At 51.5% G+C, this 15117-nt stretch overlaps 1 protein-coding gene across 1 annotated transcript; it reads left to right on the forward strand.

Moving 5' to 3' along the window:
- Window positions 1-2881: 2881 nt before the first annotated feature.
- Window positions 2882-14521, forward strand: CORO1C (coronin, actin binding protein, 1C; the record flags this gene model as incomplete). Its single annotated transcript, XM_009078408.1, has 9 exons — window positions 2882-3030; window positions 8156-8285; window positions 8958-9139; window positions 10280-10399; window positions 11238-11342; window positions 12070-12215; window positions 13027-13084; window positions 13167-13412; window positions 14366-14521. Coding segments are annotated over 9 exons (1256 nt in total), but the record flags the coding sequence as incomplete, so codon positions are not given.
- Between the last annotated feature and the right edge of the window lie 596 nt (window positions 14522-15117).

Here is a 15117-nt window from a genome sequence, read left to right on the forward strand (position 1 = left end):
ACCAACTTATCCACAACCCTCAAATTCCCCTTTTGGACCAAGGTTTTATAGAATCCACCTCCCAAATTTCCAAAGTTCTTCCTGGGATGTGTTGCCTAACCACACTCACCACTGGATTATGGGGAGAGTTTAATTCCTTGGAGTCACCCCGAGTTAATTTCAAGCTGTGTATCAACACTTGAGATTTACTTCAAATCCTTCCCTAATTAAAAGATTACATTTGACAAATAAATAAGGAAAGCCCCAAACCTGGGAGTATTAGAGCAGCAGCAAAACACTCCCAGTTGGCAGCCAAGTCACCAGTCTCATGGCAGAGGTGTTTGCTGGGATAGGGATTGGGTTTGGAAGCATGGAACTGGGTGATTTTACAGCCTGCTGGGGTTTAATACCCTCCTGCAGGTCTTTCCCTGTTGGCAAAGCCTCCCAAATATTGCTTAGAAAGCTCTTGTGTGCACAGCTAATCCCACAGCATGCCAGGAATAAGGATTCCCTGCTCCAGAGAGGGGAATGCTGCAGGGGGGAGGAACCTGTGGTTCAGGTGATGGGACAGAGAGAGCTGGTGAAAATAGCACATCTGAGCTGAAACCTGCTCAGTGCTCCTGCTGAGGGGTCAGCCCGGGGGGGTGATGTGGTTCCCATGCCTTGGTGGCCCCCCAGGCCGTTGTGGGGGTCAGACTCTCCAGGCAGGGTGTTTTTGGTGAGGTGGAGCAGCTGAGGTGTGTTCAGCACTGCTGAGCAGAGCTCCTGCTCGTGACGTGCTCAGGAAGGAGCTCTGTGGTTTCCTCTGCTCTGCACTAACAGTTCTGTGCCTCTGACCACAGCTCAGGAGCTTCTCACAGAGTGGTGAGGCTTGTGCTCACCCATCTGGGGCCTCCAGCAGCTCAGCACATCCTTATTTATTCTGATTTTACTGGGTTTTAGACATCCTTGGTGCTGTTCAGGGAGCAGTTAGACATGGCACTCAGTGCTCTGCTCTAGCTGACAAAGTGGTGATGGGTCACAGGTTGGACTTGATCTTGGAGCTCCTTCCCCACCTGAATGATTCTGGGGTTATTTAGGATCCTGGTGAGCAGCTGTTGCTTGTCTCATGCCCTAGTGTAGAGCTGTGCATCTCCCTGACGTTGTCTTCCTCCCCAGGGAGCTGCTGTGTTCACAGGCAGTGTGACATCTCCCCCTCTTGTTTGTACTCTGCTTGCTTGGTTGGGTGAGTCTTTATGAGTAAACACACTCGAGGTTGCTTCAAGTTATTGTCTCTCCCACACTCCTGCTAAATAACAGCTCATTTTCCCATCCGGGCTGTCTGTTCCCTGCTGGAAATGGGGTTTGTGTGTCACTCTCCTCAGGCAGGCAGGAAAGGGGGAGTGCTCAGAGGGGATTGTGCCTCTCTGCCCTGCTCAGGTGAGACTCCAGGCCAGGTTGGACAGGACTTGGAGCAACCTGGGCTGGTGGAAGTTGTCCCTGCCCATGGCAGGGGGTGAAATGAGGTGACCTTTCAAGTCCCTTCCAGCCCAAACCGTTCCATGATTCTCTAGGCACTGCTGTCCATGGAATTCCAGGATCCTTGGGTCAAGGACTGAGCTCCATTGCAGGTGCTGAGCCTTCCTGGGCCCTGTGCTCCCCTGCCTGGCACAGACTGTGCTGCTCCTGCTCAGGCTGTGCAGCTTCATCCTGATCCAACCCAAAAGGTGAAGTTTGTGCTTTAATTTGTTCAAATGGAATTTATTTTTTTTTCACCTTTCCACAGAAATTACTGAGCATAAAAACCTAAAACTAAAGTGACAAGTGCTTGTGCAACCTGCAAATAATCACCAGAGGCTTCTCCTGGAGGCTCAGGCTGGGCCTGCCAGGGGAGCCACAACAGGTAGTGACTGATCCTTTGCATTGTTAGCTCTGTTTTCCCTCCTGGTTTGGGCCTGTGTGAGTGCTTGGCCTGTCATGTGAAGCACATCCAAGCACATATGCTCTGCGTGGTTCTCTTTTTAATTAGATCAATGAAAATGGATGAATTATCCATGTCAGTTGGTGTATTTAATTTGGTAATCCTATTTCCCATTGTGGCATCCAAGAGGGATTACACAGCTTTCATTCCTGACTGTCAGCTTCCTGGCTTTCCAGCCACGTTCAGCACTTCCAGAGCAGTTGAATCACTGAGGTGAATTTTGAGGTTTGAAACCTCAATTTGGCCATTTAGGAAATAGTGAGAACTTTTGAGATCGTTGGTTTGTTGCTCGTAGAGCTCTTCAGGTCAGTTGTCCTCCAAATATCCGTGGTAATTCTGCTGTAATTCAGCCTGGACTAGGACCAGCCTCTCCCATGGAGCAGGGCAGGAGGCATGGATTAAGGAATGTCTTCTCCAAGGTTGGGGAATGTTATCAAGTGGAATTCCAACCATTTCTTCTGCATGTTTAGATACCAAAGAAGATGACCCATCCCAGACCTCTCCCTCTTGTCTCTCTTCTCCCATCATTCTTAGAAAGGCTCTGGAAACAAAACCCTTGGAACAGGACCAGGGAGCTGGTCCTGGAGGTACAGGAGTGTCCTGATAACCCTGCTCTGTCTTCACTAGTTTAAATGTTGCTTCCCTTGTGTGCAAGGTTTGCCCAGGAGAAATTAGAGGGATTTTTCTTTCCCTTCCTCCTTGGCAGCTCCAGCAGCAGTTGGGAAGGGTCGGGTGCTTCAGGAGCTCCATCAGCAGAAGGTAGACAATGGCAAAATTGGTGTCTCCACACCTTCTTGCTCCATGAGGAGTATCCACCTAGTTGGTGCTGGAGAACAGTTGGTGCTTTGTTTCCTTTACTGACCCCTGAGTTGATTCAAATGCCATGAAGTGATGGATACTGAAAGAGCTGATGGAGAAGCATCTTCCTTTGGGGTCTCACAGCTCTCTCTCTTGTTTCTCTCCTTCAGACAGGCAGAATTGACAAGTCCTACCCCACAGTGTGTGGCCACACGGGCCCAGTGCTGGACATCGACTGGTGTCCCCACAACGACCAGGTCATCGCCAGCGGCTCCGAGGACTGCACTGTCATGGTGAGTGGGTTTCCCTTCTCTGGGGGGGTTTGTTCCATGCTTAAAATGCTGTTCCAAAGGGCACTTGGATTCCTGAGGACACTTCCTGTTGCAAGGGCAGAGTCATCATGGAATGGGTTGGGTTGGAATGTCCTTAAAGATCATCTAGTTCCAACTTCCTACCATGAGCAGTGACCCCTTCCACTAGCCCAGGTTGCTCCAAGCCCCATCCAGCCTGGTCTGGAACACTCCTAGGGATGGAGCAGCCTCAGCTTCTCTGTGCAACCGGTGCCGGTGTCTTACCACCCTCACAAGGAGGAATTCCATTTCTCCTTCCCTTGGAGATTTGATGTTTGGGAAGAAGAAGGAGAAGAACAAGTGCCAGTCTGTGGTGAGATGTTCTGATTTGTAGAGCACCACAAGACAGGTGGTTCCTTACCTCAGTTCTCCTGATGGATGCAGTGGTGTGTGTTGGGAAGAGGTTGGGATTCAAGGGAATGAGCCCTTCAGGTGTCAGGATTGCTTCAGCCCTTGATTCAAGGGGAATGCTTGATGTATTTCCCTGTGAGGGTGTTCAGGCACTGGGATATTGCCCAGGGAGGTGGTGGAGTCACCATCCCTGGAGGTGTTTAAGGGGTGTGTGGATCTGGTGCTGGAGGAGATGGTTTAGGGGTTCCAGCAGTGACAGGTTAAGGATTGGACTTGATGATCTTAGAGGTCTCCTCCAGCCTTGATGACTCTGTGAGGTTCTTCCTGTATCTCCATGTTGTGAGCAAGTGTCAAAAGAACCTTTTTAATCAATAAATCAAAAGAATTCAAGTTCTGCACCTGCCAACCTTAGTCCTGAGGCCTACTGTACTCCCAGGGAACAATATCCAACCTCACCCCAGGCTGGATGTGGAATTCTGTCTGCAAACACAGCAGGGTCAGGGAGAGAAAATCCTTGTGGGATGAAATGATGCCAAATACCTCCAGGGCTCTTTGGCCATATTTAGACATGCTTTAGGCTGAATGTTATATCGCAGTCTTGGTCTAGATCCTGTCAGATAAATTCCTCTGCTTCTGTTCATGGTTCAGATGTTTGGGAGGGGATTCATCCCAAGAGGCTTTTCCTGGGACAGCTCCTGCCTGTGATCTCCCAGTCTTGGAAGCTGAAGCATGTTAACAAAATGTGCTATATTTAATGCGAAACAAAACAACCAGCTGCTGAGCTTGTCATGTTCACTACTGGGCTGGAACTGAGCTTTGGAGGGATGCAGGAAAAAAAAAGGAAGGTTTGGGAAGCACAGCATCAGCAGGAGAAGTGAAGGTCCAGAGCTGTCTTCTGGGAGGCAAAAGAAGGCTCTGGTCCAAGTGCAATGAGAAGTATGTTGGGAGGCTCCAGAGGAGTTAAATGATGGAGAAAATCCAACAGTGCTCAGTCCTAAGTTGTCCAAGTGGTCCTGATGTGGACAGAGCCTGTGGGAATCTGTGCCTACAATTGCCCAAGCTCTGTGGGTTCACCAGGGTTCTGTGCACACCCCAAAGTAGGGATGAACTTCTCCTCCAGCCCTGGGGGCAGCAGTGTGTGGACAGGCTCCAGGGAGGAGCTGGCTGGGAGTTTACACACTCATGGTCATGGACCTGCTGGTGGGACCTGTCTGGGTGGGAGGTGAATCAGTGGGTCCTGGCTGTGTTTGAAGGATCAGAATATACAGCTCATGGTTTGAAAGGTGTTTGGGATGTGTTAGCTGGAGGTTTAGAATGGGAAATGATGGATCCCAAATCATTTGGGACAACTGGGAACTGTGCTGGGCTGTAAACAACAACCCTGGCCTGGAATGTTGGGAAGCAAATGGATTTGGGATGGTGTTGAGGGGTAGAACATGGATTTCAGATGCTGTTGATGACTGGAGCATGGACTTGGGATGGTATTGAGGGAGAGAACATGGATTTGGGATGCTGTTGAAGGAGAGATCATGGCTTTGAGGTACAAACCAGTGTCTCCAAGGTGAAGAGAACTTGTTCCCTGCAGCCACAACTCTGAGCTATCTGCAGCCTTCATGTGGTGCAAGGAAAGGTAACTTGGCCCTTCCAAAAGCTAGAAACATCCTCTAAGTCAATTCCCAGATCTGTAGAAGGTGGAAGTACCCTGTGAGCTGCACTTAAACCTTGAGCTGCTGCAGTGTTGGACATCATCAGACACGAGGCTAAAGAGGAGACTGGAAAAGAAGAAACCTGACATCTTCTCCTGGTGCTGCTCAGCTCTGCAGCTTGGAGAGGATTTTTTGCAGCTACATCAAGATTTGGCTGCTGAAGAGCTCTTGGCAGGTGTGATGTGACAGCTTCAGGTGACACACAACTTGGTGCTGCTGTCACAGCAGTGCAGTCATGAACCATTGGGAGGTAGAGGAGGAAAAGATGAGGAGCAAAGCTTAGGACAGATCCTTCACAAAGCTTCCTTCAGCCCCCATGGCCTGCAGGTACCTTCTGTGGCCTCTTCCCTTGGAAGAATTTGTGCCAGCAATAAGGAATTACTTACATATTGCTGCTTGATGCTGTGCTGAATGGCTGGAATGCACTGCAGGCTTCTAATTCAGCTGGAAAGTGTTTTAGTCCAGAAAGCCTTGGAGATGGTATCAGAGGCCCTGAGATATGGAAACTTTGCCTCATCAGGAGGTGGATCCTAAGGAGCTCGTGTGTCATGGCCAGAGCAGAGCTCAGGGGCTTGAGCAGATTGCTTGAAAGATGAAAGCAGAGCCCTCACAGTGACCTGGGCCACCAACCTGTGAGCAGATGTGGCACCAGGACAGGCTGAACCAGGACTGTGCTGAGGGGAAGGTCTGACAGCTGCAGAACTTCCTGCAGGGATGTGGAGAAATCCAAGACTCAGACTCCTTTGTTCCTCACTCAAGGTGTGTATAGGACTTGATGTTGTTTCTAGACATTGACTTAATCTCTGCAGGTTGTGCAGAGGCAGAAGAGACAAATTTTGCTTCTCTTTAAAGGGGATGAAAAGAGTTGGCTTTGTTTTCTTTCTCACATGCTGTTTGTGCAAACCTTCCCCTCCTGCCCTTCCTCCAAACCTGCCATGGCTTCACTTCCTCCAGCACAGACAAACCAGCCAGGAGAGCTTCAAACCCCCCAAATCTCCCCAGACCCCCCAGCTGATGGAGCTGTTACTGATGCTCAGTTGATCCCGCAGCAGTTTAAGGTTTCCTTGGACTTCTCCTGAGTCCTCACCATCGCCAGGCTGAGTCCTGCACCCAGAGCTCCTTGATTTCCCCATGAATCCAGCTTGATCCAGGCTGAGCCCAGGCTCCCACCCTGAGCAGGAAGGAAGGCTCAAGTCTCCTGGGCTCATCCCCTGAGCTTTCACACTCATTTAGGTATTATTTCTTGCAGTACCAGGCAGGATTATTAGGTCAATAGTGTGTAATCTGCCAGGATTACACTGCTCTGCAGCTGCTGTAAGCTACCAGGGCTTTCTCTGCAGAAACAAATCTCTGTCCTCCAGAGGCTTTCAAAAACCTTTTCCAGTGGTATTTTGTCTCCCTTTCCCCTCCCACCCTCTGCACTTTCTGCCTCACGTGGCTCTGGAGGTTTCTGGTTCCTTTGCTGTGTTGCTGCACTTGCTCAGAGGGATCCATGGGCCATTCCTGGCTGAGATAGTGCAGAACAGAACTGAGGGTCCCAGGGACCCTCTCCCTTTCCTGCAGGTCCTCCTTTCCTGGCTGGAGCTGCTCTGCCTCTGCCTTGGGACAGCTCATTCTTGACCCAGAAGCTTGTGCTGCTCCAGCATGAAATCTCCTCTGCTGGAAGGGACCCACAAGGATTATCAATCCACCTCCTGGTCCTGTACAGGACACCCCAAAAATCCACCTGTGCCTGAGAGCATTGGCCAAAGGCTCCTTGAGCTTCTTGGGGCTGTGACCATGTTCATCCCATGCAGAGGAATCCTCTGCTGAGGAGCTGTCCTGCAGTTGTCATTCCTCCTGGGATGCTGAGGGTGCTGGGAGGAGCACACCAAGAGCTGCATCCATGAAAAGTGAAGTCATTTGGGGGTTATTTTCAGACTCTTGAGCATCCTGGTGGGATTTATCCAGCACCAGCCATCCCTGGGAGAAGGGCAGAACTGGGATTAGCGCAGCAGTGCTCGTGTCCCTCCCGCAGTCTGTCTGCCTCACTTCCCAAATCGACTCCCTCGCATCTCCCGACTCCCACAGCTACCTGGGCACCGTGGGCAGGGCTGGCAAGCTCCGCTCTGCAGCTCCAGGGAAAGCCAACACTGGGAAGCAGCACAAAGCGCTCGGATGCTGCCATCTACCTCCTGCGGCTCTCACTGCTCCCGCTGCGCTCCCTGTCATTCCACTCGGGCTTCCAGCACACTCCGTGGAGGGCAGACTCAACTCCAGGATGATTATCCAGTGCTGGACAGCAGGGATAGTTTTGGTCGGGCTGATCCCGCCTCGAGGCATGGAGTGATGGGTTTGTCTGTGCCATCCCTGGGCGCTGCCAGCTGCAGAAACCTCCGTCGGTGCTGCCTCCTGGTGCTCCACAGCTGGAATTCCAGAGCCCTGGGCATCCCTGGGGGGTTGGTGCTCCTCCTGACGGCCCTTCCCCGAGGATGTTTGCAGCAGGAGGGTTGTGTAACCAGGCAAGAAGCAAACCAAGTGGTTCTGCCACTTGGATTTGGGCTGCTCTAACCTCTGCCAGGACCAAACAGCTCTTCCCTGATCCAATGGGATCTGGAAGGAGACTAAATCTAACAGGAAAACTAATTCCTGGTGTTTATAAAGAAATAAAAGCAGGCACTGGTAGAGCTGTAGTATCAACTCTCCAAAGGACAAGCAGAGTTTGGAAAGACAACAGCTTGTTCACATGGAATTGCAGCTCCAAGCCATGATTTTCCAACTCATCCTCGGCAGGATTGGAGCTGAACAGGTCTCTGGACCACAGGGTGTTGCAGCACCAGGATCTGGTGGGATCTGTGCTGGCACAGGAGTGAGGAAGGATGTTCCACATGGATCAGCCAAGGGTTTATAGGCAGCTGGGAATGATTCCCTCTTCCTGTTTGTAGGGAGAGGTGGGAGCTGGGCCGTGTGTCGGGCTGCAGGAAGCTCTGCAGAGGGGGTGGTGACCTCTAACCCTCTCCTTGCCCCCCCAGGTGTGGCAGATCCCTGAGAACGGGCTCACCCTGTCCCTGACAGAGCCAGTGGTGGTGTTAGAAGGCCATTCCAAGCGAGTTGGGATCGTGGCTTGGCACCCGACGGCGCGGAACGTGCTGCTCAGCGCAGGTATGGCCCCACTGCCTCCCTCTGCTCTGCCTCCACACAGTCTGGTGTCTCCTTTTCCTTCTCCTCTCTCCCTGTGGATCAGCAGTCTCGGGGCAGTGCCTGGGAGCACCAGGACATGTGGCTCACAGCTCCCTCCTTATCTCAGGCTTCTCTGTCTGCAGCTACAGGGAGTTGTCTGGAAGGATGAAGCAGAGTATTTGAGTTGTTGCAGACTTTATTTGATCTGCACTATTTCCATCTGTATTCCTTATATCCCTGTTTCAATATACTTTTATAACAGCTCCAAGTGTTTCTCTTTTCCCCTGATCCCCCCAAGGTATCCCAAACTCTCATGGTCAGCATTGACCAAATCATCTCCATAACTGCTACAGTCCATGGAATGAGATTCTTTTGTCCACTAAAAATCAGTGACATCATTATGGAAATAAAAGGGATAATTCATTATCCATCAGCACGGTCTGAGCTTCCCATAGGTTGGATCCCAGGGAAAGCAGTGAGGCCTTTCAGCTGGATTGTTGGATGAGCTGACTTTTCTGGGGATATAAATCACTTCCAAGCTCCCAAGTTGGAGCTTGATTGCCCCAAAAACCTTTGAAGCTGCAGCTTCTCCAAGTCTGGCTTTTTTTCTGTCCACACCAGTGCTGTGACTTGAGCTGTGGTTTTCCATTTTAGGCTGTGACAATGCCATCATCATCTGGAACGTGGGAACAGGTGAGGCCCTGATCAACCTGGATGACATGCACGTGGACATGATTTACAACGTGAGCTGGAACCGCAACGGCAGCCTCATCTGCACAGCCTCCAAGGACAAGAAGGTTCGGGTCATCGACCCCAGGAAACAAGAGATTGTTGCTGTAAGTTTGGGTGATCAGTAAAGACTCAGAGATTCAGAGTGTTCAGGGGTTGGGATGGAGTTTAGAGCCCATCCAGTCCCAACTCCTGCCCTGGGCAGGGACACCTCCCACCAGAGCAGGTTGCTCAAGGCTTTTTCCAAGATGGAATGAAACACTGCCAGGGTTGGGGCAGCCACAGCCTCCCTGGGCACCCTGTGCCAGTGACTCACCACCCTCACAGGGAAAACTTTTTCCTGATCTCTAACCTTAACTTCCCCTCCTTCAGTTTGTACCCATTGCCCTTTGTCCTGTCCCTGCAGCTCCTATCACAGATCCCTCTGCAGCTTCCCTGGAGCCCCTTCAGCTCCTGGCAGGTTGCTCTGAGGTCTCCACACAACCTTCTCTTCTCCAGGCTGAACAGTCCCAGCTTTCTCATAGGGGAGATGCTCCAGTCCTCTTCTCAGCTCTGTGGCCTCCTCTGGCTTTGCTCCAACAGTTCCATGTCCTTCTGATGTTGGGGACAGCAGAACTGTGTGCAGCACTCCAGGTGGGGCCTGAGCAGAGTAGAGGGGGAGAATCATCTCCCTCGACCTGTGGCCACACTCCTTGGGATGCAGCCCAGGATTCAGTTGCTTCTGGGCTGATTCTGGGTCTCATCCCAGCACAGACTTAGCAAGAGAATATAGAGAAAGAACCTCCTGGCTCAGTATTTTCACACCACGTTCAGTCATGGTTTGCAAAGTGAGAAAGAAATCACAGAAGGAATAGCAGAGGTTGAAGGATTTGTCTGGGTTTACTGGGATTAGTGTTTGAACCAGGATTTTAGGGCTCAGTTTGAAAACCTGCAGGAGTATAATTCCACATCTAATCCTTTGGTATAATTACAGCTGCAGAGCTGTGTGTGCAAAGCAGCTCCAGCATGTGCTGGAGCTTGCAAAGAGTCCCTTCAACCATGCAGGAGGCTGATAGCAAAGCTGGAATGAGCCAGGAATGACCTCTTCCCCTGGGGTTCAGTTCTTGATTTCTTCCCTCAAGCATCAGGGAAAGATGTTGCTCCTTGGATCAGCATCCTGCGGTGACTGTGCCGCTGGGAGAGGTTCCACCACCACCCCGTGGGTTTCTCTGTACATTGCTAGAGGTTGAGCAGCTGATCTCTTGCAGGAGAAGGAGAAGACCCACGAGGGAGCACGGCCCATGAGAGCCATCTTCCTGGCTGATGGCAACATCTTCACCACCGGCTTCAGCCGCATGAGCGAGCGGCAGTTGGCCCTGTGGAACCCGGTGAGTCCCGGCCCAGCCCTGCTGGGCTCCTGGCACCCAGCCCTGCAGTCTTGGAATCATGGAATCATGGAGTGCTTGGGGTTGGAAGGACCTTAAAGATCATCTTCCCCACCCTCTGCCATGGGCAGGGACATCTTCCACTAGCCCAGGTTGCTCCAAGCTCCATCCAACCTGGCCTGGAACACTCCCAGGGATGGGGAGTCCACAACCTCTCCAGGCAACCTGTTCTAGCACCTCAGCACCCTCACAGGGAACAATTTCTTCCTGAATTCATAGTTTCAATACTTGAGGCTATTCCCTCTTCCATCCCTTCCCATGCCAGAAGGTGTTCCATGGTTTAGGCTGGATGGTCAGTCAGTAAAGGAACAGAGTTCTCTTGAGCAGCCCTGGGAGCTACAGGCTGGAAGTGCCTGGGAATCTCCCCTAGGAGAGCAGAGGAGCTGTGGGAAGGTCACTTCACTCTGTACACTCTATGTGCAGAGCAGCACAGAACAATCCCAGGAGGCTTCAGGTTGGAAGGGACCACCTGGACTATGTCCAGGAGACTCCATCCCATCATCCATCACACATCCCATCACACAGACACTAACACAGCCATGTCACATCTTTCCCTTGACTTTGTGAATTTTCTTGGCCCCTGGTTTTATTTCATTTAGTGATTAAAATTCCCTTGGGGAATGACTCAACTCGTGAACATTCCCAACATTTGTTGTTGTAACACATGGATCTTCCTGGGTGGTGCAGACACTGCTGAGAGTTCTTAATAATTTAGGTCCTCCTTCTGTTACCAGGAGCTTTTCCAAGCTTCACTAACATCCCTGGCATTCTTTATTTCCAGAAAAACATGGAGGAGCCAATAGCCCTTCACGAGATGGACACCAGCAATGGGGTCCTGCTGCCCTTCTACGACCCAGACACCAACATCATTTACCTGTGTGGCAAGGTAAGGGGAGCTCTGGGAGGTGTAAGTTCTGGGGTCCCTGTGGAGTGATCCATGCCTGTGAGATGTTCCCCAAGTGGAGAACCAAAACATCAGCACTGCAGAGAGACCAGGAATGCTCTGGGATGGGTTTGACCCTCACTCTGCAGGACCTGGGGGTGGGTTTGACCCTCACTCTGCAGGACCTAGGAAGGTCTGGAGTGTCCCTGGGTGTTTCTTTGGGATGGATTTACTTAGGTAAAGCTGCTCTTAATGCAACAAGTCCCATACCATTACCACAACACCTCTTGGTGGTGTTGCCCTGGATCATTGTGTGTTGGAGTAGGAGGAAGGTGCATTTTAGGTGTTCTCCACCTTGTGCTCGAAGGTGATGGAACATGTAGCAACACTCAACTGTCATTTTGGGGTCAAGTAAAAGAGAATTGGAATCAGGTGGTTCTTTCCACAAGCAATTTGTAGGCATGGAGTGCCCTAAAGTTCCCACTTGTGATGGACTTCCTGCAAACAGGAGCCAAAGACAAGGTGAACAAGGAATTAGAAGAGCTGCACGAGAACAATCCCATCTGATGAGGAATGTTTGGTTTATATCTGCACCTCTCCTGCTGCTTCAGAGACTCTGGTGTGGTAGAACTGCCTGGAATTAAGGACAAACTGCTTTACAGCCTTTTCTGCCTGAAGCCTTTTCTGCCTGGGGAGTGCTGGTCCTGCAGTGATCTCCTGTTTCTTGCAGGGTGACAGCAGCATTCGCTACTTCGAGATCACGGATGAATCCCCTTACGTTCACTACCTCAACACCTTCAGCAGCAAAGAGCCACAGAGGGGGATGGGGTTCATGCCAAAGAGGGGCCTTGATGTCAACAAGTGTGAGATTGCCAGGTGAGGAGGGCTCAGGGGCCCACACTGCCACCAGCACCTCCACAGCAAGCAGGATGGAAGCTGGTTTGGGAATCTGGGAGGAGTTCAAGCAGCAGAGCAGGGAGCAACCACGATCCAGAGAACGTGGGAAGGGCAGGAATCTGCTGGGAGAGCAGATCTGTCACTGCAGTGGCTCCTGTAGGGAGCATTACCTGGTGCTGGAAGAGATGGTTTAGGGGTTCCAGCAGTGATGGGTTAAGGACCTGATGATCTTAAAGTTCTCTTCCAGCCTTGATGATTCTATTGTAGTGTGTTAAGGGGGGGCTGGAGCTGAGAGATCCTCCAGCCCCACCCCCTGCCCTGAGCAGGGACACTTCCCACCAGAGCAGGTTGCTCAAGGCTTTTTCCAAGCTGGAATGGACACTGCCAGGGTTGGGGCATCCATGGTTCTCTGTCACTGCTGGCAGGGAATATGCTCAGTGGCTTCTCCCAGGTAACAAGCAATGGGATGAGAGGAATCAGCCTGAAGTGGTGCCAGGGGAGGTTTAGGTTGGATATTAGGGAAAATTCCTGTGTGGACAGGGTGGTCAGGCATCAGGACAGGCTGCCCAGAGCAGTGGTGGAGTCACCATCCCTGGAGGGATGTAAAAGCCACGTGGATGTGGCACTTGGGGACATGGTTAGCGGTGGCCTTGGAGACTCGATGGTCTCAGAGGGCTTTTCCAACCTAAATTCCACATTTCCTTGGGGTTGGTCCTCTCCCATCTCCATCTCCCAATCCACTGCAGCCTTTTGGCTCTCCTTGGGTCACAGCTGTTCCTCTCTGTGCCAGGTTCTTCAAGCTGCACGAGCGGAAGTGTGAGCCCATCATCATGACGGTTCCTCGCAAGGTGAGCACTGCCCTGGGTGGGAGCTTTGCAGCCACCTCCTGCCTTCACAGCCCCTGACCAGCCCATCTCTTGTGGTTTGCAGTCCGACCTCTTCCAGGATGACCTGTACCCTGACACAGCAGGGCCAGAAGCAGCTCTGGAGGCAGAGGAGTGGTTCGAGGGGAAGAACGCAGATCCCCTGCTCATCTCCCTCAAGCATGGCTACATTCCAGGCAAGAACAGGGACCTCAAGGTGGTCAAGAAGAACATACTGGACAACAAGCCTGCAGCCAACAAGAAAAGTGATCTCATAAGTGCTCCAAAGAAAGCAGCAGATGCCTCAAACTCTGTGAGTAAAGTCCAGGAGATGGTGGGGGTGGTGGCCTGAGGGTGCTGCGGCTTCAGAAACACTCAGAACAAAGCTCAAGTGCCTCAGGGCTTGGGTGACATTGTTGGGGTGGTTCTTGGTTGTGGTGTTCCAGGCAAGTAGTCCACAACTTCCTCATGAGGGCCAGCATTGATCTCTGCTCTGGGACCAGTGAGAGGTCCCAGGGAACAGCTGGAGCTGTGTCAGGGGAGGGTTAGGTGGATATCAGGAGGTTCTCCCCCCAGAGGTGTTTGGGCACTGAAGAGCTTCCAGGGAAGTGTCCCAGCCCCAAGGCTGGCAGAGCTCCAGGAGTGTTTGCCCAACACTCTCAGGCACAGGGTGCATTGTTGGGGTGTCCTGTGCTGTTCTTTTTGTGGAAGACACAGACAAGGAACTTCAGGCTCTGCAGGTTCAGAGGAGCTTGCACAGGTCTGGAGTTGGAGGCTGTAGCTAACACACGGAATCGTGGGATGGTTTGGGTTGGAAGGACCTTAAAGCTCATCTCATCCACCCCCTGCCATGGCAGGAACATCTTCCACTAGCCCAGGGTGCTCCAAGCCCCATCCAACCTGGCCTGGAACACTCCCAGGGATGAGGCATAGTAACACACAGAGGTGTGTGAGTGACAGCTGTCAGTCAATAGGTTCTTGAATCATAGAATCATGGGATTATTGAGGTTGGAAAAGCCTCTAAGATCATCCAGTCCAACCATTAACTGAACACTGCTGTGGTCACTGCACTGGTAAAGAGCAGATCCTGCTCCAGTATGTGCTGGAAGTGTGCACTGGTGCTGCTGGATGTGTCCAAGGCCAGGCTGGACATGGCTTGGAGCAACCTGCTCTGGTGGGAGGTATCCCTAGCTAGGGCAGGGGGCTGGGGATGGATGATCCCTAATCTCCATCCCAACCCAAACCAATCTGTGTCCTCTCCTGCAGCAGAACGAAGCCAAGTTGGATGAGATTCTGAAGGAGCTGAGGTCCATCAAGGACACGATCTCCAGCCAGGACGAGCGCATCGCCAAGCTGGAGCAGCAGATGGCCAAGATCTCGGACTGAGGAGACCTCCAGCCCAGGCCCAGTGCAGCTCCCAGTCCAGCCAGCAGCACCTGCAGCATTCCAGTCCGAGCTTCCCCGTCCTCCCACCCCGACCACGAGAGCCGATGATCTCCAGCCAAGCTTTTTAGTGAAAGATGTTCTGTTTCCTGATGTTCCGATGAGTTTCTGTGACTGTGTCCAACCAGGCAAAAACCAATAAGTGCTATTTTACCAGGGGTTTATTTTTGGGCTGGTTTTTTTTTGTTGGTTTTATTTTTTTTCCAGATATTAGTATGGAATTCTTGACAAACAAATCCATCCTGACTTGCCATGTCGTGCCCAAACCTCTTCTCCTAGATTTAGGGACCAATCCACATTGTTCTTACCCAGTGGTTTTTTTGGGGGGGTTGGTTTGGTTTTTTTTGGTTTTTTTTTAAAAGTTGCCAAAAAATAGAAAAAAAAATTGCTTTTATTTTTCTTATTTGCCACTTTGCAGTATTTGTGTTTCCGTTCCAGGGGCAGCTCTGGGAGGGATTGGGGGTTTGTACTGTGCAGAGACAAAGCTTGAAACTCCTGTGGATAAATCCCTGTGGAATAATCAGGTGGTTCCTTCCCTGCTGAGAGCCCCTGGAGATGGGATGAGTTGCCTTTCC

This window comes from Acanthisitta chloris, unplaced genomic scaffold, assembly GCF_000695815.1.
Source record: "Acanthisitta chloris isolate BGI_N310 unplaced genomic scaffold, ASM69581v1 scaffold14847, whole genome shotgun sequence".
Taxonomy (NCBI): Eukaryota; Metazoa; Chordata; class Aves; order Passeriformes; family Acanthisittidae; genus Acanthisitta; species Acanthisitta chloris.